The sequence below is a fragment of the Chironomus tepperi genome, unplaced genomic scaffold, assembly GCF_022539635.2.
Source record: "Chironomus tepperi strain 1889 unplaced genomic scaffold, CSIRO-AGI_Ctep_v1 contig_48, whole genome shotgun sequence".
Classification (NCBI taxonomy): domain Eukaryota; kingdom Metazoa; phylum Arthropoda; class Insecta; order Diptera; family Chironomidae; genus Chironomus; species Chironomus tepperi.
The window spans coordinates 1,048,674-1,076,356 of record NW_027226170.1 but is presented as its reverse complement, the minus strand read 5'-3'; the positions used below and the strand labels follow the sequence as shown (position 1 = coordinate 1,076,356).

The 27,683-nt window shown below is 31.7% G+C and overlaps 1 protein-coding gene across 2 annotated transcripts; it reads right to left on the bottom strand.

Annotated features, from left to right (window-relative positions):
- Nucleotides 1-220: 220 nt before the first annotated feature.
- On the bottom strand, nucleotides 221-23,440 carry LOC139099982 (glucose transporter GlcP-like). Of its 2 annotated transcripts, XM_070652538.1 has the most exons (11): nucleotides 23,404-23,440; nucleotides 21,266-21,389; nucleotides 6,705-6,830; nucleotides 5,761-5,815; nucleotides 5,613-5,693; nucleotides 5,462-5,542; nucleotides 5,283-5,393; nucleotides 3,550-3,698; nucleotides 3,237-3,396; nucleotides 2,793-3,137; nucleotides 221-837 (listed from the first exon to the last, which is right to left on the bottom strand). In XM_070652538.1, the coding sequence occupies exons 1-11, from the start codon at nucleotides 23,430-23,432 to the stop codon at nucleotides 422-424; spliced, it is 1,677 nt and encodes a 558-aa protein (XP_070508639.1). In that variant the 5' UTR covers nucleotides 23,433-23,440; the 3' UTR covers nucleotides 221-421. The 2 variants fall into 2 exon arrangements, with proteins under 2 accessions (XP_070508639.1, XP_070508640.1); XM_070652539.1 differs by lacking the exons at nucleotides 21,266-21,389; nucleotides 23,404-23,440 and adding an exon at nucleotides 11,478-12,366.
- Between the last annotated feature and the right edge of the window lie 4,243 nt (nucleotides 23,441-27,683).

The following is a 27,683-nucleotide window of genomic DNA, read 5'->3' as shown; positions in this document are numbered from 1 at the left end:
TGGGTTACATAATGAGTGAACGACCCCCAGGGTGATCTTGCCGAGCACATATTAAGTTGGACTTTCAGTCAATCTAGACAATCGGATACTTTACTTAAGGACTTCGCTGATCATACAAATCAACTGTGATCCATAGCCTTTCATTTGAGTCTAAACCTGACTCTAAATGCCCTTAAATACTGCAAATAATCAAGTTTATAATTTAAATTAAAAAAGTTCGTTAATTTTTTTCCTAAATTTATAATTTATTTCATTATTTTAAGTAATTCAGAAATTAGACAATTTCCAGGAGTATCCAAATTAATCACTAGAACAAAAAAAAACTTAACTATCAGCTTCTACAAATCTAATAATTGTTTTCGAATATTTCGGGTATTTTGCAATCCCTAAGACTTGCAGCACAAAATCACATACGACATCACTATACTTTTTCCGCTGAATTTGAAATCTGTCGCTTGAATAAGTTTTCGATTTCCTGCAGTGTCTTTCCTTTCGTTTCAGGCAGAATGAAATAAACGAATATCGTACCAAACAATGATACAATTGAATAAAGAAGAAATACACCATTATTTCCCATAAAATCAAGCATAGATGGATATAACTTAATAGCGATAAATGACATAAAGTATGCTACACAAACAGTCATGCCTGCTGTTACGCCGCGTACACGTTGTGGAAAAAGCTCCGGTAACATTGCAAATGGTATTGTTAAGAAGCCAAAAGTGCTCGTGATAATGTAAGCAAGTAGACAAAATGTTGAAATCCAATTGCCGTATGGAAGATTTTGGGCAAATGATGACGAATAGATGGCCAGTATTAGCATAGAAATTGTCATTCCTGTTGAATAGAGACGAAAATTTCCATAAATTTCAAATTGAATTTTCTCATCACCTTATGCGCACGATTATGTAAATTTATTTCTCTCAATCTACATCTATGCTGCTTTTTTTATTTTTTCGTCAGAAGTACCTAAAGTACTTTTTAGAGAGCAAAATTTTTGTGCTTTTGAGGCAAAATTTTCTTTTTTCCATACATCGACATTTTTTTTTTGCATAAAATGACATTCCTTTAATGGCATATAACCAATTCAATCAATCATTAAGGGAAAATTGAATTTGAAATTTTGATAGCAAGGAAAAGTTTTTGCTGCAAAGTCATTTTCAATTTACTCTTTTGCCTTGAGGAATGGCAAAAAAAAATTTTTTGATTTAGTTTTGTTTATTTGATAAAAAAAATTTTTGCATCATTTTCCTAAAAAGTTTCTCAGCACATTTTTTTGTCGTTCAGCAGGAAATGTTTTTGTCATTGTTTCCGTCTGACTGTATCTGTATGTCAATTTAAGTCGACAAACAAAATGCCAAAGTGCAGCAGGATTGTTAAAAGTACAATAAGGACATATCTTGTTTTGGATATTCACAGATGATCTCCCGAGCGACACAAATGAAGAAGGTTCTGCTACGGAGGTTTTATGGCATTGCTAGACCTCTTTTATGAGCACCAAAAAAGTCATATGCTGCAAAGAATACACTGCTGGAAGCCACGGACAAATAATGCATGAACGGGTAAACCGTGTATTTTTGGCAGTCATATGGTTTCCAAAGCTCCAAATGGAAAAAGGCTCTGCTACGGAGCGTTTAAGACTCCGCTAAATTTCTTTTGTTGGCACCAAATGGGTCCGTCTATTTCTTGTAGCCTTATGGCTTCCATTTGTTGCTTTGGATCATATGACTAAGAAAATTAGACGATCGGCTTCCATTTGGTGTTAATAAAAGAGGATTAGCGAAGCCATAAAAAACTCCATAACTAAGCCTTGTTCATTTATGTCGCTCGGAATCCATAATCTATATAATACTTTTTTAATCAGCATATTATAGCATCACTGTTAATTAACAATTTATAGATGATCTACTTATTATTTCCTTTTTTAGATAATGTTAAAATCTAGGTCAAAATCTATCGGAATTGATAGCAAATGTGTTATTTTTCTTAAAGGTGATTCTAGCAATTAAAAATTTTAATTCTGATAATTCTTGATTAGTAAGTAGTCAGAAGGTTATATTGAAATGTGAGGGGTATCCCTAGCAACATAAATGAAGAATGAAATCCATATGGCTGCCATTTGGCCTTGAATTAGAGTTAGCTTCAATTTGGTGCTTCAAGATTTTAAGCGGAGCTATAAAATCTTCCCCGTATGGACAAAAGTACGTTAGAACTAGTCATCAACTGAAAATTAACATTTTTTTGGCCACTCGGGTTTGCATAGGAGCTTTCTTTATTTTTGTCACTCGGGAGTTGGGTATGAATATTTGAATGGATCGTTAAATAAAGAGGGTGTATTCTTTTGCAATCCGTGAAAGACCTGAGTTCCGTTATAAAGCCTTAAAGCCTTCGCTAGACCTCTTTTATAAACACCGCCTTCAAATGACATCCTATTGGCTGTAAAATGATATTCACATGGAGGCGGCTTCCATTTGGTGGCCTTAAAATCAGAGCCATTTTCATTTGTGTCGCTCAGAGTCATATTTCAATTCACAAACCAGAAAATGCGCACTGCCTCAGAATTCACATAGTCATTTCCTCAACTTTAAGTCTATATTCCTCGATTGAAAAACTTTCCTTGCATATTCAGCGCAGCATGAACATTTCAATCAATGAGAATTTTTTGATTCTCAATAATATTTTTAAAGACCATTGCGGAAGCGCTTCTTTTTCATATTTTGCTCAATTGAATATTATTATAATATTCAATAAAATGTATTATTTTCAAATAATACTACAAAATTTATGCTTACCTATGCCAGAGAAAATTGATGGTGGCTTTCTACCATATCTGTCTAATATAAAGTATGCTAAAATGATTGTAGCAATAACTCGTGCAATTCCAATAAGTACGGTACATAAAAATTTATCAATTCCAGAGCCAGCCTGCTCTGCAAATTTCGATGCATAAACGACAATCACAAATGTACCGGAAAATTGCTGGAAGGCGAAAAATGCATTGATAATAGCAAGCGGTTTATAAATTTCCGGGCGCTTCAAAATGCTCCATAAGCTATCATTTCCACAGCTATTTCGTGAATTGATTTGATCATAAAACCGCTGCATTTCCTCATTTAATAACTCGCTTGTGTATAATTCTATATCATAGAATATGAGAATAAAAGGAAGACAGAATGTGTAGAAAAATTAAATTGCGTATGTCTGTATTAATTTATTATATAAATTCTCGATCGTACCATCATGCTTAATGGCGCGTATATAAGCAAGTGCTTTACGTGCTTCATCCGTGCGTCCTCTACTGATGAGCCATGATGGTGATTCTGGCATAAAATAGATGAGACCCAATGTAAATATGCTAAATATTGCTGAAATTCCTGCAACTTTTCGCCAATCGTCCTGTTGAGGAAAATTAAATTTTACCATTCATATATCCATTGTTCTAAAGAACAATTGACGTAATACACTGTATGCATGTTCGCAAAATTGTTTACGCAATTGTCGTCATATAAATTTTTTTAACAGTTTTCCATCCACAAATGTGAAACATACCGGAAAAATGAAGCCCAAAGTGTAAATCATCAAAATTCCAACCGCAATAGCCAAACTAGTAAACGTTGTGAGTCGACCACGTAATTTTGGTGTTGCTATTTCTGCAGAATAAACTGCTGCGGGTGAACTAGATAAGCCAATCGTAACACCTTTCATATAAAAAAATATGATAAATAAAAAATAATGGAATAAAAATGTAGTGCTGAAAATTGATGAAATTTCATGATATCAAAAAAAGGTTTCTTTTAAAGCTGCAGCTAGTGGGAAAAAGAGAATTATTTTTAGCATCAATTTTTAAGTACTTTTAAGTAGATACTTTAAAATAATTTTCTTAAAGCTATCATCATTGTCGGGTAATATATTTTCTCAACAAATAATAAGGAATGTAGCTAAAGATTTGTTGTAGACGAAGGGAAGCATTGGCGCATTTTGTCGGATCTGTTAAAGATAAACTACTTGGAGAAACTACTAGGATATGGTTAAAAGACACTTATTATGTAACGCGAAAAGCCGAGATATTGACCTTATCCCCCATCTCCTTAATAGCATTATTAATGTTTAGAGCAGTGAAGAGTAATCTGTGTCCCACGGCATATTAGTGTTCTACCAAAAATTATTGGAAATACCATGAACCATATGCTGTGTGTGTTTTCGGTCAAGACAAACCACCAAGGTGTGCCGCGAAAAATTAATGGTTGACCACGACAGATTTAGAGCATAACATCTCTACCACCAGCCCTCTCCCCTCTAACCCGACCGTCTAAGAGCGTTACGTGATAATTGAACATCCCGATACCGACATTAAGGTATGAAAAGCAATTCCAGACGAGAAATATGAAAATTCTGGATACTCGACAGATCATTAGCTAACCCTCGACGTGGAAAAATGTCACACAAGATTAATATAAAGCCCATACAGTCCATCTTACGCGGGGAAGATAAGACGGTAAAGAGCTTTGACATGATGGCCTTTTTCGGCACATTTTTCCTAACTGTCTTTCTTCAATCTTCCTTATCTATTTATTTGAGTCAAATTTTTTGGTGACAAAATATGAATTTCGCTACATAATGCAGTTCCAGAAAAGTAGTAACTAACTTTAAATAGCGAAAAACTGTAACTACTAATGTCACATGCTCTCAAAAATATGTTAAAAATCTACATTAAGCTTCTTATTGAGAAATATAAGCTATCATGAACTCTCATGTGAAAACTTTTTTCCTCATAACACACTTTTTAAAGAGAAATAACTAGCATATGCAATATATTGATAACTTATACATTGGAAGCTTATTAATATAGATTTATTTTAGTTCCTCTAAGCAACCTCGACCCGAACGAGTCAGACATGCTGTATGTAAGTGACTGAATGAGTCGTTGTGGCATAATATTGCAGTTCTTGCCCTAATCTGCCTTTGATTTGAAGCATAAAGTTAAAATGGAGCAAAATTGGTAAGAGATCTTAAGAAAACCCAAAAAATTCCAGGCCGAAGTTCCCGAAGGATAGAACCGGCTTTAGACATTCTATCTATGGATGTAAGAAGAACAATTTACAGACCACCATTCAGCATAAATCATAATCTGGTTACAAACAATCCCAACAAATGCTAGTCGGGTCTACATTTTATAAATATGCTCTCCCTTACCTTTCAATCGATCTCCCTTGATAGCAATTTCGTTTAACCATAGAAATAGTATTTAATGATGCAAAAAGGTTACATAAACTCTCTCTTACCTATCAAAAATCGACTCAGTAGTATTTGCCATAGCATTGTATCAAAGTCAGTTCGTGATGAGAAATACATAAGTCCCCACGAAATTATAGCTAGTATATTAATAATTACGACTGTATGGAATAAAATGAACATAATAGAAATCTATTTTTAGAACAAAATACTGGAAATAATCACTCACGCGTAAATCGTCGACCGATTTGATCTAGAATTGTAGCTGATAAGATTCCCCCGAGTGGACATACGAGCGTGTTCAAGGACGCTATATATAAAAATAATTAATCACAATTATAACTAATCTCATGATAATTTACAAGCACAAAGTCAATTACCAAACCAACTAGCTTGCCCGTCATTTAAACTCATTGGATTATCTGGCTTTCTCAGCGCTTCCAGTGTAATTGCTGGAAATCCTATAAAAAATGTATTAAATGAATTTATTTAAAATCGCTCATTAACATTCTCACTCGTTTAACTCACCAAGTCCCATGCCTGAAGATAATACTGTCGCATTTGCAATTAAACTGCAAGCAATCTAAAAAGAAGAATGAGAGTAAGAAAATGGAAAAGTTTTGGGAATTGGTTGGATAGTTAATGGCGCATCTGCTAGGGGCAAGTTATGTGAAGATTTGAAAGTAAGGAACCTTCTCGGCACGTTTTGCTTTGTTAATTGCTATGGAGTCTTGAGGACCATAGCCAATCGGCACAAATTAATCATGGCAGTCAAGTGGCTGCCATATGACATCCAAGTAACAATTTCTATGCTTCCATGCTAAGTGACCATACAATTTATATCTTATGACGGTTAACAAGAAAATTGCCACTTGGATGCTTTGTAGCCGCTATCTGGCTGATATAAAATTCCTGTACGGAGCGAGATAACTAGGTAGTCATTTAAAATATAAATTTTTGTTGAAGGACAAGCTTAAAATTGGTCCTTTTTGAGCCAATCTTCACAATATATCGGGACATATTGTGAGGAAGTAGCAAGGACTTCTGGACGTAAATTTGATGCTCATACAATCCAAAAATCATTCATTTCTTACAAAACCAAATCATTTTAGTAAGTAAGAAACCGAGAAAAAGACTATCTAGACTCAGTCTCGAGTTCTGTCAAGACAGAGACTTCGAAGAATTGTCAAGAATGAGACTACGAAGAATTAATTAACTTGTTGTCTCGATCATGAAAATTCATCGAAACAAAGGCTTCAGTAAACCTTGAAAATTCGTCGAAATCATAACTTCAAGAAGCCTTACAACATAACATTAAACAAAGAAAAAGTTAGAATAATCAGCACATAGCTTTTCCAAAAATTGCACCAATAAAATGAGAAGGAATTTCCATAAAGCTTTATTGTAGTAATTTAGAAATTTAATTTAATTATCGTTTAATTATAAAATCGCACATAGAATAACTTACTAACCTGAATCCATTCGGACTTTTTTCGTTGCCCTTTTATATTTTCTGAGATACTAGTCTTCGCCATATCTTGCTTTAGAGATGTAAACTCGTTGGGTTGATCTGCATTACTGTCGCGCATCTTAACTGACTAATAATGAAAAATAAATGAAAATTGATGTAATTAATTTTTAAATGAAGCTCAGCGATATTAAGCATGAGAAGGAGAAATGATGATTTATTACGGCAGTAAAAAAAAAAAAACTAAATTTAATGTCATTAACATTGCAGACAATATTAATTATCATGAACACATTATATGTCTGCTGTCGCTGAGGAAAAATTTTCAGTGTCATATTAATTTTTTTTTTTTTTTTTTGGTATGAGATACTGCTGCGTGTCATAAATCCTTGCCAACAACAAATTTTATAACAGTAAATAAAATGTTGAGATAGGTTCTACACTTTCCACATTCATTATCAGCTTTTGTTCAGGCTGAAGCTTGAAAATGTGTCAGAATAACAAAAGCTGTTATAATAACCTTATTGGAGATATAAAATATGATTTTTTCACAGTTGGTGCCATAAAAAAATCTCTCTTTGGAAATAGATTGAGTTGTTGATGGAGTTTTCCTCAGTGAAATACCGGCAATGGAGTTTTAAAAGTGATTGAAAATATTGATTTATACCCGATCGGCACAGATTATTCATGGGATCCAATTGGTTGCCATATGGCGTCTATGGCATTTTTCATGTAAACTGCCATGTGTCCTTGGATGTCATGCTCCTTAAATGTCATTTTTTTGCCATTTGAATACCATGAAAACTTTTGTCGATAGGGACATCAAATTTCAATATTTTAAGTGATTTTTAACGAATTGCACAACAATTTTTGACAACAAATTACTAATAAGTTCCTAACTCACTATTGCTGAAAAGTTTGATTAAGCGATTATAATCGTGAGAATTGTATTCAATGTTATGATTATTATGCACGATTGAATCCTCCATACAAAGATTGATAGAATTATTAGTTTAGAACTTTGCGTGAACTTTCCTAATCGATAAGATTCATTCAAACTTCCTCCTTTCAGTAGAATGATGAGCTTTTGCATAGAAAATAAGCAACAAATGAATAACGAGCCACACAGATAAGGAAGGATATCATGGAAGTTTGATGGGTCCATCAAATGGAAGCTGCTTTTGCGTGGGTTCTTGATCGACCCAAATGAAGAAGGCTCCACGAGACTTTAAAAATTCCACTAAACTTCATTTATTAATATCAAATTGAAGCCGCTTCACTTTAGCGTCCATATGGCTGTCAAATTAAGGCAGCATCCATTTGATATTCAAAGATTCCGGCCGAGGTTTATTAATTTGTGTTGCTCGGGATATTATATAGTAGCAAATTTCGCATAAATCAAATTTTCCTGTTGTTTGCATGTCGTATAGATCGATTGAATCTTTGACCTCCCTCAGATGATGACTAATGCAGGTGTAGGAAACTGTCTCTATCGATAGTTTCCTATCAAGAGTTCTTTCGTCGTCTACGAACTCTATTTTTTGAAAGCATCCAAAACTGTTGTTTCAAACAATCACAGACAATAATCTAATTACTTAGAGAGTACGCACTTACTAAAATCAATCCACAATCAATCGATCAAGTCCTTATTTTCCCTCACAAAAATATTCAAAATCCGTTTTTATCAAGCTTGACGCAATCAGTGACCATAATCAAAACATCACAATCCACCACTAATTGACATTAGCGAGCAGTTGCAAAATTTTTCAATTAGAATCTCATCAAATCAAAATAAAATAATCAATTTATCGTTAAAATTTTAATGATCATTATTTTATCACATAGCCATGTCTCAATCATTAACATTTTAATCAATATTCGATATGCTATTTATCCCTAAAAATTCATTTATTATGAATATAAAAAGTCATCCGCAATTGATGAGTGACGCATGATGAGGTTGCAAATACATCAGCTGAGTTTTAATCAACAAAATTAAGAGGGTCATAGCATGAGGAATTGAATAGAATATGAATCATTATCAAATGTGGAAGTGAAAAACAATTTGCGAATCTGAGTTCCTTATCAGTAGAGATTGCAAAATTTATTTTACTCTACATGTGCTTTGTTGTGCATATGATGTAGTGCATGTGTAAGATGATGATTTGAGGAAAAGATAAATTTTTTTTTTGGCTGGCTTCCTTAGTTTGATTTAGAATCAAATTATTAACTTCAGGGATGGGCAACCTGTGTGCCTCGGCACACTAGTGTACAGACAAAAATTGCTATGAATCATATGCCGTCTTCTTCAATTCAAACGTCAAGTCAGTGTTACTTTATGGAAGCGAGACATGGAAAGTGACTAAATCACTCACTAATCATATTCAAGTTTTCGTCAACAGATGCCTTAGGAAGATTTGTGGCATTTACTATCCAAAAGTCATTAGTAACTCTGAACTGTATAAGATGACAAACCAACAAGTCATCGCTGTCGAGATTGGAAGAAGAAAGTGGGGATGGATCGGTCACACTTTAAGGAAGCACGAAACAGATATTGCGAGACAAGCACTGTTTTGGAACGTTAAAGGCAAAAGGAGTGTTGGCAGAAGGAAAATTACTTGGCGTACAACAGTAGAGAAGGAGGCAGAACAACAACAAAAGAAGTTAGCAGAAGTAGCCGTTATAGCCCGGAACAGAGACCTGTTCAATCACTTTATTAACGCCCTACGATTCACAGTGGATCAATAGGAACCAATCATCATCATCATCATCATATGCCGTGAGCGGTTGCAGTCAAGACATAACACCAATATGTGTCATAGTACAAAAATGTTGCGCACCACTGGATTGCTTGAACCTTAAAAGTCAAGTTCTTCGATATTTTTAATCACAACTCAATTTAATAGAATTAAAGACATCCAGCAACCCTAAGGCAACAAAATGCATTAAAGGGAATAGAACATTTCGATTTGACATAACGGAAAGAGAATCCTGCTCATAAATTACATATAATCATAATGATCATTAATATTTATTGAAAATTATCTGTTATGACATTTTTGGAACTATTAAATTAAGCATGTGCAAAGATTTAAACTCATTTATGATTGTTAATGATGTTTCAGTTGTCAAACAGATAATTGCATTTCCATTTTCATGTTGATAATTGTTCTGGTCTATAATCAGTTGTGCCTTTTGTTTGGTAAATGCTTACATCATTAATATCACAATTTTGTCCATAAATCAATTTCTGATGCAGATGGGAATATTTTTTTCTTTTTTTTCCAATTCTAAACGATAAACGAGTTGGTGATGTCAATTCCGAAATATAAACATGAAAATTAAATTCAAACCTAACTGACCGAAAGACTTTCTTCTCAATAACATGAAAACGATGAATCATTTAACAGGCAATTTCCTGTGCCGCACGTGACTAATTTCTTACAATGATTGATTGGAGAATTTGAAAGTCAATAGCAAGACCCATGTTATAAAGCTCATATGGATACATAAGTAATCTGAGAAAACCAAAAAAAGGCATAGAGAGAAAGAGAAAAAATTTATCTCATTTTCAAATTCATTCAACAGGATCTAAATTTGGAAGAAAACTGTATTTGTAGCTGATTTAACGGTAAATACTGATACTGTTAACAGTTTGTTCTTTGATTGCTAATTTCAATGTCAAATGAGCGGGACTGATCAAAAATGTTTGATCGATTTTCCAATTCAGATCAGTTAAATGATGGATTCTAAAAAGGAAAAACACACGACATAGAACTAACTGATAATCTGGTCTCAAATCAGCTTTATTCTAATTTATGGCCGGATTCTAACAGATCTGGCCAAGAGTCATAGCTAAGTCAAAATTGAACCATTTCTACGCAGAGTGCCTTTCTTGTAAATGTGAAAATTTATTTCCATACTCATTAGAAATAATGTTCCCGAACAGCATAAATTGAATAACCGATCCTAAAACCAGTTTTGTATTTTTTTTTAAAAAAATTTCATACATTTGTATGATAATTGAAAACCGCAAAACCGCGCTTTTTAAAAAACGCGGTTTTTCAGAAAATCTACTTGGAATTTGTTTTCATTTTAGGATTCTGGGAGATATTAAACATATTCTTAAATAAATTTAAGAAAATGAGCTCTTATTTATGAAAATTTTCACTACTGTTGCTGAACCCACAAATATTCTAGTCTTGGCATTTAGATTAGAAATTCTTAACTTACATATTATTATAGCTACAAACGTTAGAAAATTCATTCAAATTCTTGATTATTAAAAGCCTAGAAACATGAGGATCAAGCAGGACTCGTAATTCATTTCAGATGCGCCTTTGGATTGAATTTAAGAGAATTATTATTGTTGAATATTATTGGGATCAAACTAACGCCCACACAACATACAATACAATATTTTTTGGTGTTGTAATATGTAACTAAGTAAAAATGTAACTGACATACCAAGCATTAAAACTTTCTCTTAGTTTTTAATAACAAAATGTCAGTTCCAATTCATTGTGTATTGTCACTTTAATCTCATCTTTTTGCCTAGCTTACCACAAAATTTTGCAAAGGTGATAAAACAAGGTCGCATGCTTAACAAATCAGACAGCGAAAAAATTCAATGTCAATGCTAAGTGATCAGTAAAGGCACAAGAGTAAGAATAAATTTACAAAAAAACAAAATTTTTGTTCCTCCAATGCCAAAGAAGCAAAAAGTAAGTCACGTATATGCTTATTCTATCTTATTTTTCTGCTTTATTACACTTACGTGTTTTCTATCTTGTCTCTCCAACTTTCCAATGAGATACGAAAATCAATGAATGAATGTGTGATGAAAGAGTAATAAGTAAATTCAGCAAAAGAAGCCAATTATCGTCACGAAATATTTTTTTTTGGTCTGCTTCTTATTTTTAAATGATAATCGACAAGATTTTTATAAATTTTAAAATTGATTTGAATTAATTTACGGTTCAGATTTGAATTTATTATTTTACTGATCGCAGACTTAAGTCTTATAAAATTTCAAAAAGAATTTAGTTATTCACGTTTCACTTCACAACAGACTGGATACAACAAACACATTCGAAATTGCGTTCTGTAAGCATAAAAAAGAAATAATGTGAGAGCGATGTTTATTTCTTTTTCATTAATCAGCTGAGATGTATGTGGACTCTTTTTATTATAATATTGTGATATTTACATTCTCTTTGGCTTTAAATATATTGAGAGACACTTGAAAATACCGAAAAATACTGTTCTGCAAATATAAATATCTTCAAAATTACTTTTATTTTTGAGAGAATTTACTCAACTTTCACATACGCTCAAGTTTATTAATATACTTAAGGCACGATGAATTTTTAATTTTGGTTCTGAATATTCTTTAAATTAAAAACCTGTTTTTTAATTTCTTTAAGGTCATTGATAAATTTGGATATCCAGATGCGCTAAAAAATATCACTTTTGATTCTTACAGAACTTGTTCATCAAAGTCAATTTATAATTGAGACTGAGAATGAATTTTCGACTCACAGCAATTGCTTATCAATTTAATTTGCGTTTTGTTTTTGAATTTCACTTTATTTACTAGAATGATACCCCACCAAGAATATGTAGGAAGATTTCAATTTAACGGTTGCTTGAGGCCGTTCACTCATTGCGTAACGCAAAAATTTGACTTCTGTAACATGATTTCCATGGAAAAATATTTTTATTGTTTGAAACGTAAGAAAGTCTTGATCCTTTCCCCCATGCTTCTTTCTAAAGCATTTCATAATAAACCCATTGGGCTTCAATTTGGGTTTAATAGAATCTAATATAAATCTATATAAGATCTCCAAGTTTAACTTCGTAGACTGCCAAAAAATTCATGAAATGAAGCTGTTAAGACAGTATTGAAAATTAGCAAGCAGTTGTCATGATTGGACCAGGCACTAAGGAAGCTATGGATCTCCGATAATCTATACATCCAGCGAAGTAATTTAGTAAGAAATAAATCTTAGTGTTTATTATAAAAGCGACGGAGCATAAATTGTGGTCGAGCGGAATAACTAATGCTCATAATTATATTTGTTTTTTTTTATTGCGAATATGAAATCATTGACAACCCAAACAAAATAATTAATTGAAGTTAGTGTGTTTAAGTTTATAGATGGCATTATTTTAGCAATTGATTCTTTTGATCGATTTTAGTTATGCTAGTAAATTTCTTTGCAAATATTGAAAAGTTGTCAAATCATGACACTTAGGTCACCACGATGACGGTCCAAAAGCATATTCAGAACCAAAAGTCAATATTGATCATTGGCTGTCAATGGTCGTTCTGAAACATTCATTGAATCAAGTTACAGTCAATGATCAAATTTGTTGGTGACGGCGCGTATGTATACTCAGAATCAAAAGACAGCCAATAACCAAGCTTGCCAATTAGCTGCTACTTGATTCGAAGTATGCTTCTACACTGTAACCATAGTGGGATTATTTCAATATGTGTCGATCGGGATCTAATTATATAAAATTGTACTAAGAATGGAAACAAAAAGAAGCTGAATGAAAGTATGTAATTAGGGAATGTAGGATACATTCGTGAGACACAAATCTCGATTATGCGATCATCAAACAAAGACAAGATCAAAACCAAAGCCATTAAAACTGTTTAAAAAATTTTTAAATAATTTTTGTCAAAACATTTCAATTTCAACAACAGAAACAAACATGTTTTTCATATGCCCACTACTGTTTGTCTTCCTAAATAAATTTACAAAACTGAATGAAAAATAAAATTATGCAATTTATCGCAAAATAAAATCTACATGTGTCACTTCTTGATGTAGTCACAAGCTTTACACTACATATGTGGTTTGAGTTTTGTAAAATTATAATTTGTCTGCAAATAGTGCAACAAACCGCATTCATCAAAACATTCATAAATTGCTGTTGACTCGTGCTTACTATTTGTTTTAGAGCATCAGAAAACTCACTTTATAACAAGTGTGAAAGCATTCATTCATCACAGCAAACTACAGTCCAATTAGCGTTTATTTACAATAATTATGCTGCATGTTGGAGAATCAACAACTTACTTCTAAGTGGAATGAAACGGTTGTAGAGTAATTGATTGGAGGTAGATACTTAGCATAAATAAAACGGTTTGCATGTATATATTCAATTTGTTGAGTGAAATGTGATTGATTTGCAGCTACAAAAAGAGTATTTCCTAGATTTTTTTATGAGTAGGCTAGGCTGAATAGTTTGATTTCTCGAAGTCTCAGTTTTGATTGATCAGAATTGTCAGATATGTGTCTATGGATAGGTGCCTAGATGTATCATGGTAGCTTTGTCTTTTACTAGGAATTGCCAAAGGTAAGGTAATCAAATTTGCATTCTTGTAGGCACTGCCTAGACTGCTATTTTATTTTAACCAAATATTGCAACTAAACAAGCACTGCCTATGTCATCCCTATCGGAGCCTTTAAAGTTCCGTGTCTTAGTCATCTTCATTTGTGTCGCTCGGTAATAACTGTTGCAGTTTGTATCACAATACTTACAAATTGTTTGATAAATATTTTATAAAGAACTTCCTAACAAATTTAAATAAATGTTATGTTTATTCTTTGAAATTCTTAATGAGACTGAATATTTATATGAAGGGGACTAACAACTATAGAAGGGAAAAACAACTAGTTGTAGTTGCATACAGTTTAAATATGAAATAACCGTTGGCATATTATGAACAATAATCAATCTTAGAATCACATTTGGAATTGGTAATTGGCAATCGGCAGCCAGCTTCAGGCGTCGACTGAGGGAGACTATGAAACACAATTGATATGTACGGCTAGCGAAATAAGTAAGTTTTAATCAATCTTAGATAGTCTCAAATACATGCTCGTGTATTTGCAATGTGTAGAGCATGCAAGTGCATCGGATCTCACTCTAAACTGTGTGCAATTGATTGTCAATCACAGTTTCTCCAGCTCATTAGGCTGAGCCTAAGCATTATGTACAGTCTCAACAATTATCAATTTTAATTCTATGCAGTATATTATTTCCATAATAGCATATAATCCTCTCAAAATCAAACTAACATATGAATGAATATCAACCTAATATGCACAATTGAAATGTCGGTAGTATTTCTAAAGCGATGCAAAACAAAAAAAAAAGATATTCAATGTACATATACTCATTGATAATGTCAAATGTTATAGATGAATTGAAAATTTTTCGAAAATTAAAATTGTAAATTGCTTTAAAATAAAAAGAGAATTCACAGCTATGTGTATGTCATGTAAATTGAATTTGCAATTCAATGTGAAGGTTATATGGTACACGGAAAACACTCACTCGATGTCAAATTTGAATCATTGAATAAAGAATGAAGGAGCAACGGAGGGAATCAGCAATCATTAAAAATTACACGTACGTAAGTGACCATATGTTCAACACATTTGCTTCTGATGTTTTAAAATATATTTTTTTTTTATCTTTACAGATTTCCTCTTACTGTTTTGTATTTCCTTTCCATGTCATATGGATGTACAGAACAAAATATCAAATATATTGTTTTACAAATTTTATTATAAAATATTCATCGTCTTATTCCTCTTTTTTTTTCTTATTCTACTCTCCTATATGTGGATTGTATAACCGGATTGTTATTGATTGTGTTGACGTACACACCTTCAGGATGTGAAACATACATTTATGATGTTTGTACAAATTGCATCATTTATTGTGCAGAAGTAAACAAATAGTCATAAATGATTGCATGCTTTTTTTTTATATTTTGCTCTTCTGTTTTTATGCATCGCATCGAAATAAACAGTGTGAATTGTCGAGATAACAAGGTTTATAAAATGTGACAATGGAAATATTTACTTTATTTATAAAGTCATATTTCATAGGAACTAACCACACGATCTTTAATATTTGTTTCATGAACGACAATGTTAGGTTCACTCATTACAGAATAACGAACTTAAGAATAGTGCTGAATAAGTAAACAGCACCTGAGAACTCCTGTAAAGAAGCTGTCGATAGAGACAGTATTGCATTTGGTATTGGAAATTGACAATTGGAAGCCGGCGTAAGATCCAGCTTTAAGAGTCATCTGAGGGAGGGTAGATCACAGTTCGGCAATCGAAGAAAGTAAGTAAGTGAACAGCATCTAATGAAATTTTGAGTTTAGCAGGGCATCAAAAAAAAAATGCTGAATTTGAAAACATCCAAATTTCATCGAATACAACCAAATTGTCCAAATGTTTCTAGGCTAGTACATATTCAAGGATGTTTTAGGGGTCAAAAAAGGAGATTCTTAGATAATATTCTTCAATTTGCTAAGGCTTTTCGTAGCATGTAAAGTATACTGCCGGCTCGTCGATATGATGGAAATATTTCAAAATATAATAACAATTTTAAAACAATTCTGGTACCGAAACAACTTGAATAGTTTTAACGTAAGTAATAATTGAGATAGAGCTGTCCAAAGACGTTCTTTAAACGCGGCAATGGACCCAGTGCACTCCAGCCAAGGAAGTAAAAAGTAAAGTAAGTAATACAATTTGATTCATACAGTTTTCACTATCATTACACTATATTCGATTAATAATTCTAATGTCGTGAGGATTGTTCGAAACCTTGACATTATCGACAAGACTCTATATATTGATTGATAGATTCGTACTCTGATACCAGAGTTTCACGCACTCACAAAAGAATGATTCAGATATTATTTACCTGAGAGACCTAATGCTTAAATTGGCAGATCAGTCTACATATATATGGCCTGATACCACAATGATGTGTTTAAATTTGTCTATAATCTACTGACAGTACACTGTTTGGCCACCATTGCTCTAAGCCAAAAACATATAGTATGCCAAGGACCGTATGATTTGTGCGGTTTTCAAAGCTATACATTCAACATAGCAACAAGAAAACGTTTAAGGAATTCTAACGCAAAGCATTTTAATCATATTCAAGAATACAGAATATCAGTATCATACAGAATTATCAGACATAAAGATGATTATCAAGAAAAAAAAAATCATAATTTATTTCCAACATGACTGTTTTAATTACTGTGCAGATGTTGGATGTCATGTATGATAATTAAGACATTTCACTTTCATGCATTAACTATGCATAAATTTGATGATAAAAAAATTGAAACTTTGCAGACGCACAAATGAACAAACATGTGTTATGTAAAATGTAACTCATGCCAAATAAAATAATCATTCACATCCGAAAGCCATAGATAATGTAGTAAGAATTTGAAGGGGAATAAGAATTTATTTAAAATTTTTTTTCGTTCAAGATTTTTTTTAAATTTTAAATTTTTTTTGAGGAATAAAATATACAAAATATTTTGTATTTAAATTTTTCGATTCCCTCCTTTCCTTCATGTGTCGACTATGTGACTAAAGTGTGTATACCGACATCACTAAGGAAATATATAGGTCATGAATTAATGATTTTCAATATATATCCATGAAAATCAGTCGGCACTTAGCACCCCAATACTTGTAGTTCCGCTTCAAACTCTCACTCTAAGCAGAATAAACAGAATGAATAAACAAATGATCAATTGAAAATTCATGAAATGTCAGTCGGATTGAATGATGTGATGATAAAATTTGTTGAAATGAAGATAGGAACTGAAACAATCAATGAAATTCAGTTCAGAAATGCATTTACAAACAATACCGTTACTTCTTTGTTATGGATTTAAAGCAATTTAGTGCAGGTTTTTGCATAATATGATGTATTCATATCTGAACGAGGAAGAACAAAGATTGAAAATTGTAATTGTGTCTACATGATGAACTTCAGATGATAAGGGAAATTGATATTCTTTCTTTTGTCAAAAGCCAATTAAGAACAACAAAATTCTTTGAAATTGATATCGAAGGCGGGAAAATTAATTTCGAATAACATTTTGAATGAAAAATGAAAATTGTACTTTTTACTTCAGAAAAGCATGTATTCAAAACTAAATTGCTATAGTATAGAAGATATAAGATCATCTAATCAGTGTAAATCATAGTTAAATGTGAAAATAATTGGAAATTGGATTGTTTTTTCTAGGGTAAAAAATATAATTTCTTGCGTTATATAATTTCTTGCGCGAACAAATTCTCCAAAAAATAATTTTTTTTCTGACGTGACATTTTGAAATCCTTATATCTTCTAAACGATAAACTCTGCTGACACCGAAATCGGTTAAAAAAATACGAATTTCGTGAATTTTCAGATTCGGTGAAAAAAATATTTTTAGGATGCTCCATTGCTTCAAAAATCGATCATTTATACTGAATATAATTTCTTGCGCAAAAAAATATAATTTCTTGCGCAATTTTGGACAATAAGGCGATTAATTTTGACGGAACAAAACATCAATTTTCTGATGATTTACCCTCTTTTGCTACGCTGTCTTCCTTCCAAACAGTTTTAGGATGCTTTATGATCATTTTAAAATATTTCAGAGGTTGATATCGCGAAAAAATTATCACAACAAATTTTTTTTGTTCTAGCCTACTTGTCCAAAATTGCACACGAAAATTTGAAAATTTTGTTTTGGTAATTTTTTCGCGTTTTCAACCTCTGAAATATTTTTAAAATAATCAAAAATCATCCTAAAACCATTTGGAATCAAAACAATGTCAGAAAGAAGGGTAAATCGTCCAAAAATTGAAGATTTGTGTCGTCAAAGTACATCGCCTACTTGTCCAAAATTGCGCAAGAAATTATATTTTTTTGCGCAAGAAATTATATACAGTATAAATGATCGATTTTTGAAGTAATGGAGCATCCTAAAAATATTTTTCTTACGGAATCTGAAAATTCACGAAAATCGTATTTTTTTTAAGCTTTGTTTGGTAAAATTCATGGTTCCGTTCAAAAGTTTTGGACATTTAAAAATTTCAACTGCATTTTGCGCAAGAAATTATATTTTTTACCCTATTTAAATTTTTGTTAACAAATTAAAAAATTGTTCAAATTCAAAATCCCTTGAAAGTTTTGCCCTCGACAACAATTTAAATATTTTTTGAACGTTAATTTTTGAAAAAAATTTAATCGTTATTTTTCATGATTTTTTTGCTGTAAATCCTCCTGATTCCGGATACATTTTGCCAACCAAATACTGATCGATGGACAAAAGTGCTCTTAAGTTTCTCGATCAATGCAATAACACGAGGACTTTAAAAAAAAATTCTATTATTCTTCATTGATACATTGCAATTCTTTTAACATAGTAACGAAACTAATAATGCATAAGGATGCAAGCCATAATTACTGCTACTTGTATTTCATAAAAGCTAGGTAATCATGCACAAAGCTTTTCATAATACGTACTTTTATTGAATAAACGGCAAGCTTATCCTGCTAATTATTTTCACTACTTTTATTCCACAGATTTTCCACAACGTTTAATGAGATTACTGTTGAATGATTGATTCGAGAATATAAAAATAATTTATTGTGTGTTTTTAAATCTTTTTTTTTATTATTTTCACCACAAAATAAATTCACAGCGAAATTTTTAACGCGTCAATAAGTAAGGATGTGTGGTTAAAAAACATTGATTGTCATGAATTATTCAGACTGCTTTTTTTTTGATGAAAAATAATAGATTTTCAACTTGATCGTACAACAACAAAACTTATTGCTGACGAAGAAACTGAAAAACTATGAAAAAGAAAACAAAAAATCTTCTTCTTCCTTTAGACGAGACTTAATCGCGACGTAATATGAAATCAAACTGAAGGGAATGCATCTCTCACAAACCGCATTTATATTATTTGATTCCATACTCATTCACTACTGTTGATATTGAGAGGCAAATTAATTATTATCAATTTTCATACACAGAAAATTAATCCACTTTATATGATGACAGATGTGTGAGGCAATTACGATAATTGAGAGAAAATTTCTTCTAAACTCACTTTTTATTTATTTTTAAATATGGAATGAAAAATTTTAATGAAAATTAATTGCTCTTCTTTCGCTTTGGTGCTTGAAATACTAATAAATTTATCAACGCGTGTCTGTAGCTCAATTTTTATGTTATCTTATCAAATTTTTTGAAACTTTATCAGAGTAACTTGTAGTAAAAAATTATCAATGTTTGCAAGTGTGGATTTATGATTCATTTTGGTATCCAAAAGTAATAATCATTAAGTTTATTACATGTTTATAAGGGCTGTTGAGGAGATAATTTTGAGTTTCAAGGGAAATAATCTTCAAATGTGTGGAAATGAACTTAAAATGTGCTTGAAGCTTCAAGCTTTGTAAATCACTCGTATCAAAAAGGTAAAATGATAACACATTATTGCTGTCACTATGCTCCAATTCAAATAGTATAATCTCTTATACATACATTAAGCATATTAAGCATCATTTATTATCAAAGCCAATTATGGGCATTTTAAATAAGAAATCACAAGACTCAAATGTGATTTTGTACGAATTGAGGAAAATCTAGTCAAAATCTTGAGAATCTTGCACGAACGACACGAATGGTATTTTATGGCGGTATAACAGACTTCAGCCGTCTTTTATTAATTCCAAATAGAAGACACCTCCGTTTGGCAGCCATATGGATGCCTTTTGGCTTCACACTTTAGGGAAGCGTGTGACTGCAGCTTCCATTTATTATTAATAAAAGAGTTTGAGTGGAACCTTGACCTAAGAACTCCTGGGATCTAAGAGCTCCTGGAAGGAAGCTGTCGATAAACACAGCATTACATTTGGTATTGGCAATTGACAAATGGAAGCCGGCGATAGAAACAGTCATAGGCGACATCTGATGGAGACCATGGTTCACAGTTGATCTGTGCGGCCATCGAAGTAAATAAGTAACGAGCCTTAAAAGTGACGCAGTGGAGACTCTTTCATTTGTGTCGCTCGTGGTGAAAATTGAAATGTTTTGAATTTTACCAGAAATCGAGTTCAGGTTCTTACAATTGTTAAATTTTTTAAGTATTTCCTTATCAACAGTAAAGATCTATGCACTGTCTAGAAAGCAAAATAAAAGTTACAGTTGGTGTTTTTTCAAGTATTTCTAACAATCCCGATAGTTTAGTGGTAAGAAAATCGAAGGACGCAGGATGGATTTCCGTTTGGCACAAGTTGTTGAGAAAAAGTTCATTTTTCTACTTTAGAGTCAAGACTAAAGTTATTAAGAAGCAAAATACTTGGTTTTTTTGAAATTAGACTTGCTGGTCGAGCAATGATAGCATTCACGACCACTCTGATGGACATTTTATACAAAAAGTAAATAGCTTCAAATGTCAAGTCATATGTAAGTTGCAACTGCTAGTTCCACACTTCTAACTTCACTCAATTTTGTTTCCATTAAATGACCAATTTTCGAAACAAATTTATAAACACTAGCCAATTTCATTCAGTACTTTTTGTAAATGTCCACTTAACTTTTACAACCGTTCCTGATTCGAAATGCTTATTTCATGGATAAGCAATTTGGATTTATTAAAGCAAATCACTTTTGCACTCTTGCCAAAATAATAAAAATATAAATTCACTCACCTCATGACTCCATACTGACAGGAGTGTCAATAAAGCAATAACTTCCTCAAATAAATTTTGCAGTACTTTATATGACTTTCGACATAATCTCAAATTATTGACTCCTTTAAAAAATTCATTGACACTTGAATTAAAAAATATTGGAGGTTATAAAATAATAATTAAAGTTGAAATTTTTGTGTTTATTGCTTTTTGTTCATCGTGGTTATTTTTCATTATCTTGCCTCATTTTTTTATTGTCATCATCCTTATAAACTTTTACGATTGGCAATGGCCATTTTTACTTTCAGGGTCAGTAATTGGAAGGTTGTCATCTATTAGTTGATGTGTAAACTGTAATATGTCTCTGGAAGCGTCCACTAATGAAGAATAATACATTAGGTAGCTTTAAGAGCCATGTGGTATCCATACGACTGCCAAATGAAGAAGGCTTTCATTTAGTGTTAGAAAAAAACTTTAGAAGAGTCCTAAAAGCTCAGTGGCATAACCTTCTACATTATGTCGGTCAAGGTTCTATATTTGTAACTACAAAGGCTTACCAATCAGGATTACTGAGCCTGAATGTAAGGAAAACCAAAATTCACTAATTTTCCGGCCATCACCAATTGCATTTGTTAAATGTTTTCATTTTAATTAATGACAAAGAAAAGAATAGATAAGTGGGTACATATTATAATGTGATAAAGATAAAGAATCATTTTGCCTGAAATCTAACATAATTATACAATTTAGACTGTAAACAAAAACTGCAATAAACAGTAAACAGTCTTGAGTGGATTTTACTGGAAAATACCTAATTTTTATCTACCAAAAAAAGAAGTCTTGTGTCCACAATATTTTTATGGAATCATTTTAAGTGAGCATGCAAACTTTTTTCCCAACAAAAACAGATGATAAATTTTTAAGGAATTAAAATTTATGGCATTTCTGAACCAATGGTTAGGGGTCCGTTCATTTATCAAATTCATAGGTTTAAGCTTTAAAATGAATAACAGGCAAAAAGCATGATGAAATATCGCTACGGTATCTAAAAGCGGTGTCTTTATATGTTATAGGATTCTGAACATAAGAGAGCAAAACTTTAAGGAACAAAGAAATGAATTGCAAATAACATCTGACTCGAGTGGACAAGAAACCCTTAGAACTAGTCATTAATTAGACCAGTGATGAGCAACCTGTGCGCCGAGAATCTTTTTTTTTTTCGAAATTTCATGAACCATATGCTCTGTTCGATTTCGATCGAAGCTTATCACTAAATTGTGCCATGAAAAAAAGAGGATTGTCAACTTCTGTACTAGACATTTACTCAGAGCTTGAATTTGTAAACTAGAGTTGTCTTTTTGATACAAAATCTGAGTCAAATTCGAGCTCTGCAATAACTTGCCTTTAACTAATAAAACGTGTAGTGCTCTCGAATGCAGAAAATCTGACTTCCTTAATTGTATTCACGATATGTGAATTTTAGAATCTCTTCTTGTTAATGTACGCTGATTGTGTCTTTAATTAGAGCTTAAGCGATACTGACACTGAATTATCATTATTGAAGCTGCATTGACCAGCACTGAAATCCTTTCTTGGTCCAGAAATAAAAATTCCATTAAAAAAATAATGAAAAACATTTCAAATTATTGACTTTTTATAATCTGTTCTATAAATACTCGAGAAAAGTTGAAAAAAAAAATGTGGTTTGCAAAAAAAATGACATTTTAAAAATGGATGAGCTTAACGCGTAAAAATTTAATGATAAAAATAATTTAAATCACGATAAAAAATCCAAAAGTCATAAATTAACATTGGGTAAGGACTTTTTTGGGTGATGTGTAAAATCTCGTTATTATATAAATGCTAAAAAAAAATGCACTGTAAAAAGCTATAAAAAGCAAATATTTTGTTCCCTGCATAATTTATGAGCAAAAATGCTCAGATGAGAATAAACCTGTTGGTGCATTTCAGAAAATTCATTTTTCCACAAAACTGAATAATTCATTGCATAACATTTACATGATGAAGACATAAAGACATGCAATTGATCAATTTAAATTTTACACTTTACTGTTCTCTTTATATTGAATTATTTATATGCAATTGGATGTTCACATGCACTTCAATTAATCTAACTTCTCTCGTAAAATACACACAATCTTGAATTAAAATACATTAGAGTCATCACCACATGTCAGTATAAAGCTCATATATCAACTCTTGTCATTGTTGTTGTTCACACAGTGGATTAATTTTGATGAAATTTCAATGTTTCTCGGCATCAAATCGAGGAAGGAATAAAAAAAAAACAAGACTGAATAAGTCAGTTGACTGATGTCGTAATGAAGTGATAAGACGATTATTATAACAACATCTCACAGAAAAACGGAATCTTGAGTCATCGTTGGAGATGTTTACAACTTTAAGTTTATTTTTAGCAAGTTTAGATAAAATAGCTTTAATGTGCCTTGAAAATTTCGTACCATTCAGGATCGACAAGTGATGAATTTCCCAAAATTAATTATCCTTCACCAATAGCTTAGCACATTTCGATAATTCCTTTCTCTTAAAGATACCTTCAGTTCTTTAATGCCAATATTATCTTAGACTGCCTGTCATAATATTTACTAACTTAATCAAGGAGCACTTTGTACTATTATCCATTTATTTATATTACTTGCTATAGATATATGCAAACATTACTTTACGGATTTACTCTTCCTATTGCTTAAGGTGATATCAAATGAATAATTTCTATAAAAACATTGAATTGATGAGTTATGTTGACTGTTCTTCACAACTGAATTTGTTTAATTCAATAACGTAGCTGCTATTTAGATCAGGATTTATATTTAGGTGATTGATCTATAAAAAGGCTATTTTAATTAGTAAACACATCATTAAAACTAAGCAAGCACAATAATTTGCTTGTATATTATTACAAACAACATGCAAATCACTGATACACTTCTGAGCAGAACTTTAAATCGACTAGGAATTTGTACGGAAAAGTAAGTAAAGTAAAGTGTTTGACAATTCTAATTTTTCTCTAAATTAAAGATTGTGAGGAATTGGATCAGTCAGAAATAGAACAGTAAGATCCGGAAGTGAAAAAAAAATCAAGAAATGTTTATAAAAAGATCCAGTACATCCAGTAAATTACCAGTTGTGAAGGATTTCAGCTTTAAAAATCTAAATTTCACATTTTAAAACAGCACAATGCTTACAAATATCCAAAATATCCATGCCTTAATCAATGTAGATAGCTGTATTATGAAAAACATTGAATTTCTGCTGTTTGTTGATTTTTTGTTTTGTTTTGAAACTCCGATATGCACATATTTACACGTAAAATTGTCACAAATCTTAATTTCTTTTCACTATTTTGATATTTAAGGTACGTAGTTTTATGTTAGCCTTACTGTTTTCGTATAATTAAGCACTTTAACTTGTTAAAACTGATTTTAATTCCACCAAAATTACTGCAATTTTATTTTCAATTTTTTCTTTACTTTTTAAAACCTTACAATTCCCAATAAAATTTTGAATTTGTAAAATACGTTGAAAGTGACTTAATCAAAATTTTGAAATTTAAAATGAATTTAACAAATCTTAATTAAGATAAAACATCATGATAAATCCTGATTAATCTAAAAAGAAATGAAAACTCAATTCAATGGAACTTAAACATCAAAGCAAATGATCTTTTGTGTAATTTAATATTTATTTACCTAAATAGGAACCTGAATGGGAATGTAGATACAGAAATAATCTTAAATTTCCTATTTTACTACACCACAAAAATGGGAAATGAAAATTTATTTCATGACATAACCATTCCATAAATGTGAGTGTGTATGTGCTTGAAGAAGCACGAATCTAGGAAATAAATGTAGACGCATCAAATAGTTGATCCTACTTAATCCATTCGGAATGCTAAGGTTCATTATCGCAGTCATATAGGCACATTATCAAATGTCATCAAATGTGTTGATTCCGAAAAATTCTCTCAACCGAGAAATGTTTCTATATATGCAAATACCAAAGAGCTAATGCTTCCAAACTTAATAGACTATCATGTTGTACGTATGTGCTTAATCCTTTGATATCATCTCATTATTTTTCTAGAAAATCCCCAAAGTACTCTCACTCATCAACATTATCATTTTCTATCTCAACTAGCAATCACATTTTCACCTTTTACGTGTATTATTGTTTGTGATGTGCTTGTTGCCTATATTTTGAGTTCCTAAAATATTTGTACAACATCAAGTGAAACATGGGATGCTCTTTAATTATTTGTGGGCAATTATATGACACGAGGCAAGGAGCTAATTAGATACATCCTTGAAATCCTACAAGATCTTTCAAAACGTGTCTGTTTTGCTTAAATGGAATTTGTTGATTTGAGTTTCAAGTTGAATAAATGGAACTAATCATCAAGACGTTTCTTTGGAATTGCGCACTTTGTAATTGTTTTGATTGTAAAGAAGGGTAAAATTCCAAGAAAATCAATTTAATGAAATTTTCCAATTCGATTCCGAAATTTTTGTAATAAGAGACTTTTGTAAAGCTGTAGGCAGCTATAAGAGAATTTCTTAAAATTGTCTACTTGATTCTGTACATTTAGCAATAAGCACATTTCATTGAAAAGAAGTTTCGTTCATTTTACATCCACGAGAAAAGACTGTCGGTTCTTAAAAGTTCTATTTTTGTTCAACAATCTCATTCTTAGTACAGATTTAGTTTTTTGCGGATAATCTTTTAAGCATAATATTATCTTTCTATTAAATTTAATCTATCCAATAGAAGATTCGAGGAAAATAAGATCTCAATTGTTGACTATTTAAAGGATTAAAAAGCTATTTTTATCTACGCTGTAATTAATTATAACAAAGGTAAAATTGTTTGGGAATTTAAGAGTTTACAGCTTTAAATGAACTTGAAACTCATAATCACCACAACACCCGAGCGACAGAGATGAAGAAAGCTTTTCTACGGCGCTTTTTAAGCTGTGAAATTGCATCAGTGGGCTTAATGGTAGAGTATTGGCCTTACGTGCCAAAAATCCTAGGTCCTAATTTTCGAAGCGTTTTCCATTTGACTGTTCTAGTTACAAAGTTCGGTTCGTGTATTGGGTGTAGTTTTGAGTCTTGGCATAATGTGTCTCCACTCAAGGTATACAAGGATATACCAGTATTAGGATGATTTTCTTTACGAAATCATGCACACGAATTGTAGCTGGGTACATTGTAGGTCTTATAACATACTCGTGTCTTTGCAATGTGCTGAGCTTGCAAGTGGTTGGGGGGTGATATAGGTCTATAAGTGCTATTATTTGTTATCAGGAGCATATTTGCTAGGATTTTTCATGAACATATTATTGGACTTTACCATTAATTCATTAATAGTTCACTAACATCCAATGAAAGTCACCTTTAGCAACCACATTCGCGGATTGGAGTTTTGAGGAGAGCTTTAAAAGCTCCATAAAAAACCTTCTTCATTCATATCCCTCGGGACTTAGAAATGAGTAATAAGTTATATCACAGACAAAAAAACATCTAGCAGGCAAGCAATAATTGTCAATTATCACTTGTGTACACATAAAATCTATTGTGAGCAATAAACAATCTTTTATTTCTGTTTTGTATTTTAATGTCTTGTGTGAGACTGTTTATTTATTATTCTTTAACAATACATAGTACATGCTTGATTTTTGTCTTGGGTGCCATAAAAAATCGCTTGAAGAGAACAAGAAGATGAGCATCATATATGAATTTGAAAGTATTTGAATCGAAGTCAATTGGGGATTCTTTGTGTAGCTTCATGTATTATTTAAGGGTGACTTTTGTGATTGTTAATAAAGGAACTATAGTCAATTAATTTCAAGAACTTCCGAATCATTAAATTAATTTTTATTTTTGCCCCTTAACGGCATTGCCATTAAACAGCTTTAATAATAATTTTCAGCAAATTTCCCTCCCCAAAAAGCGACGAAAATTGAAAATTAAATTTAATAAAAACATAAAACATGAAAATTAAATTTGGATTTTTAATGGCGACAGAACGAAAGGAAAAAGAGATAATATCGACGGCATAAGCACCTCACACCAAACAATATTTTTCATCATCATTTTAATGAACAATGACTCTCTCGCTTAGAGTGCTAAAATGTTTGTTTGTTATCGCCATCGAAAAATTCATTTGACGAGAACACGTTCGTGGAAAAAATTTAATTAGAGAAACAATGAGAACTAGGGAGAAATGCTCTTTTCGTTTTTATTTCGACATCTATAGTCACGGAGGATCGTTAATCAACAATGAAAAAAAAAGTATTAAATTTTATGATTGAATAAAATTGCGGAGCGAAAATATTCCTGAAATTTTATTACAATTAATGAAATCTTTATGAAAAGTAGGTTTGTTTCTGGTC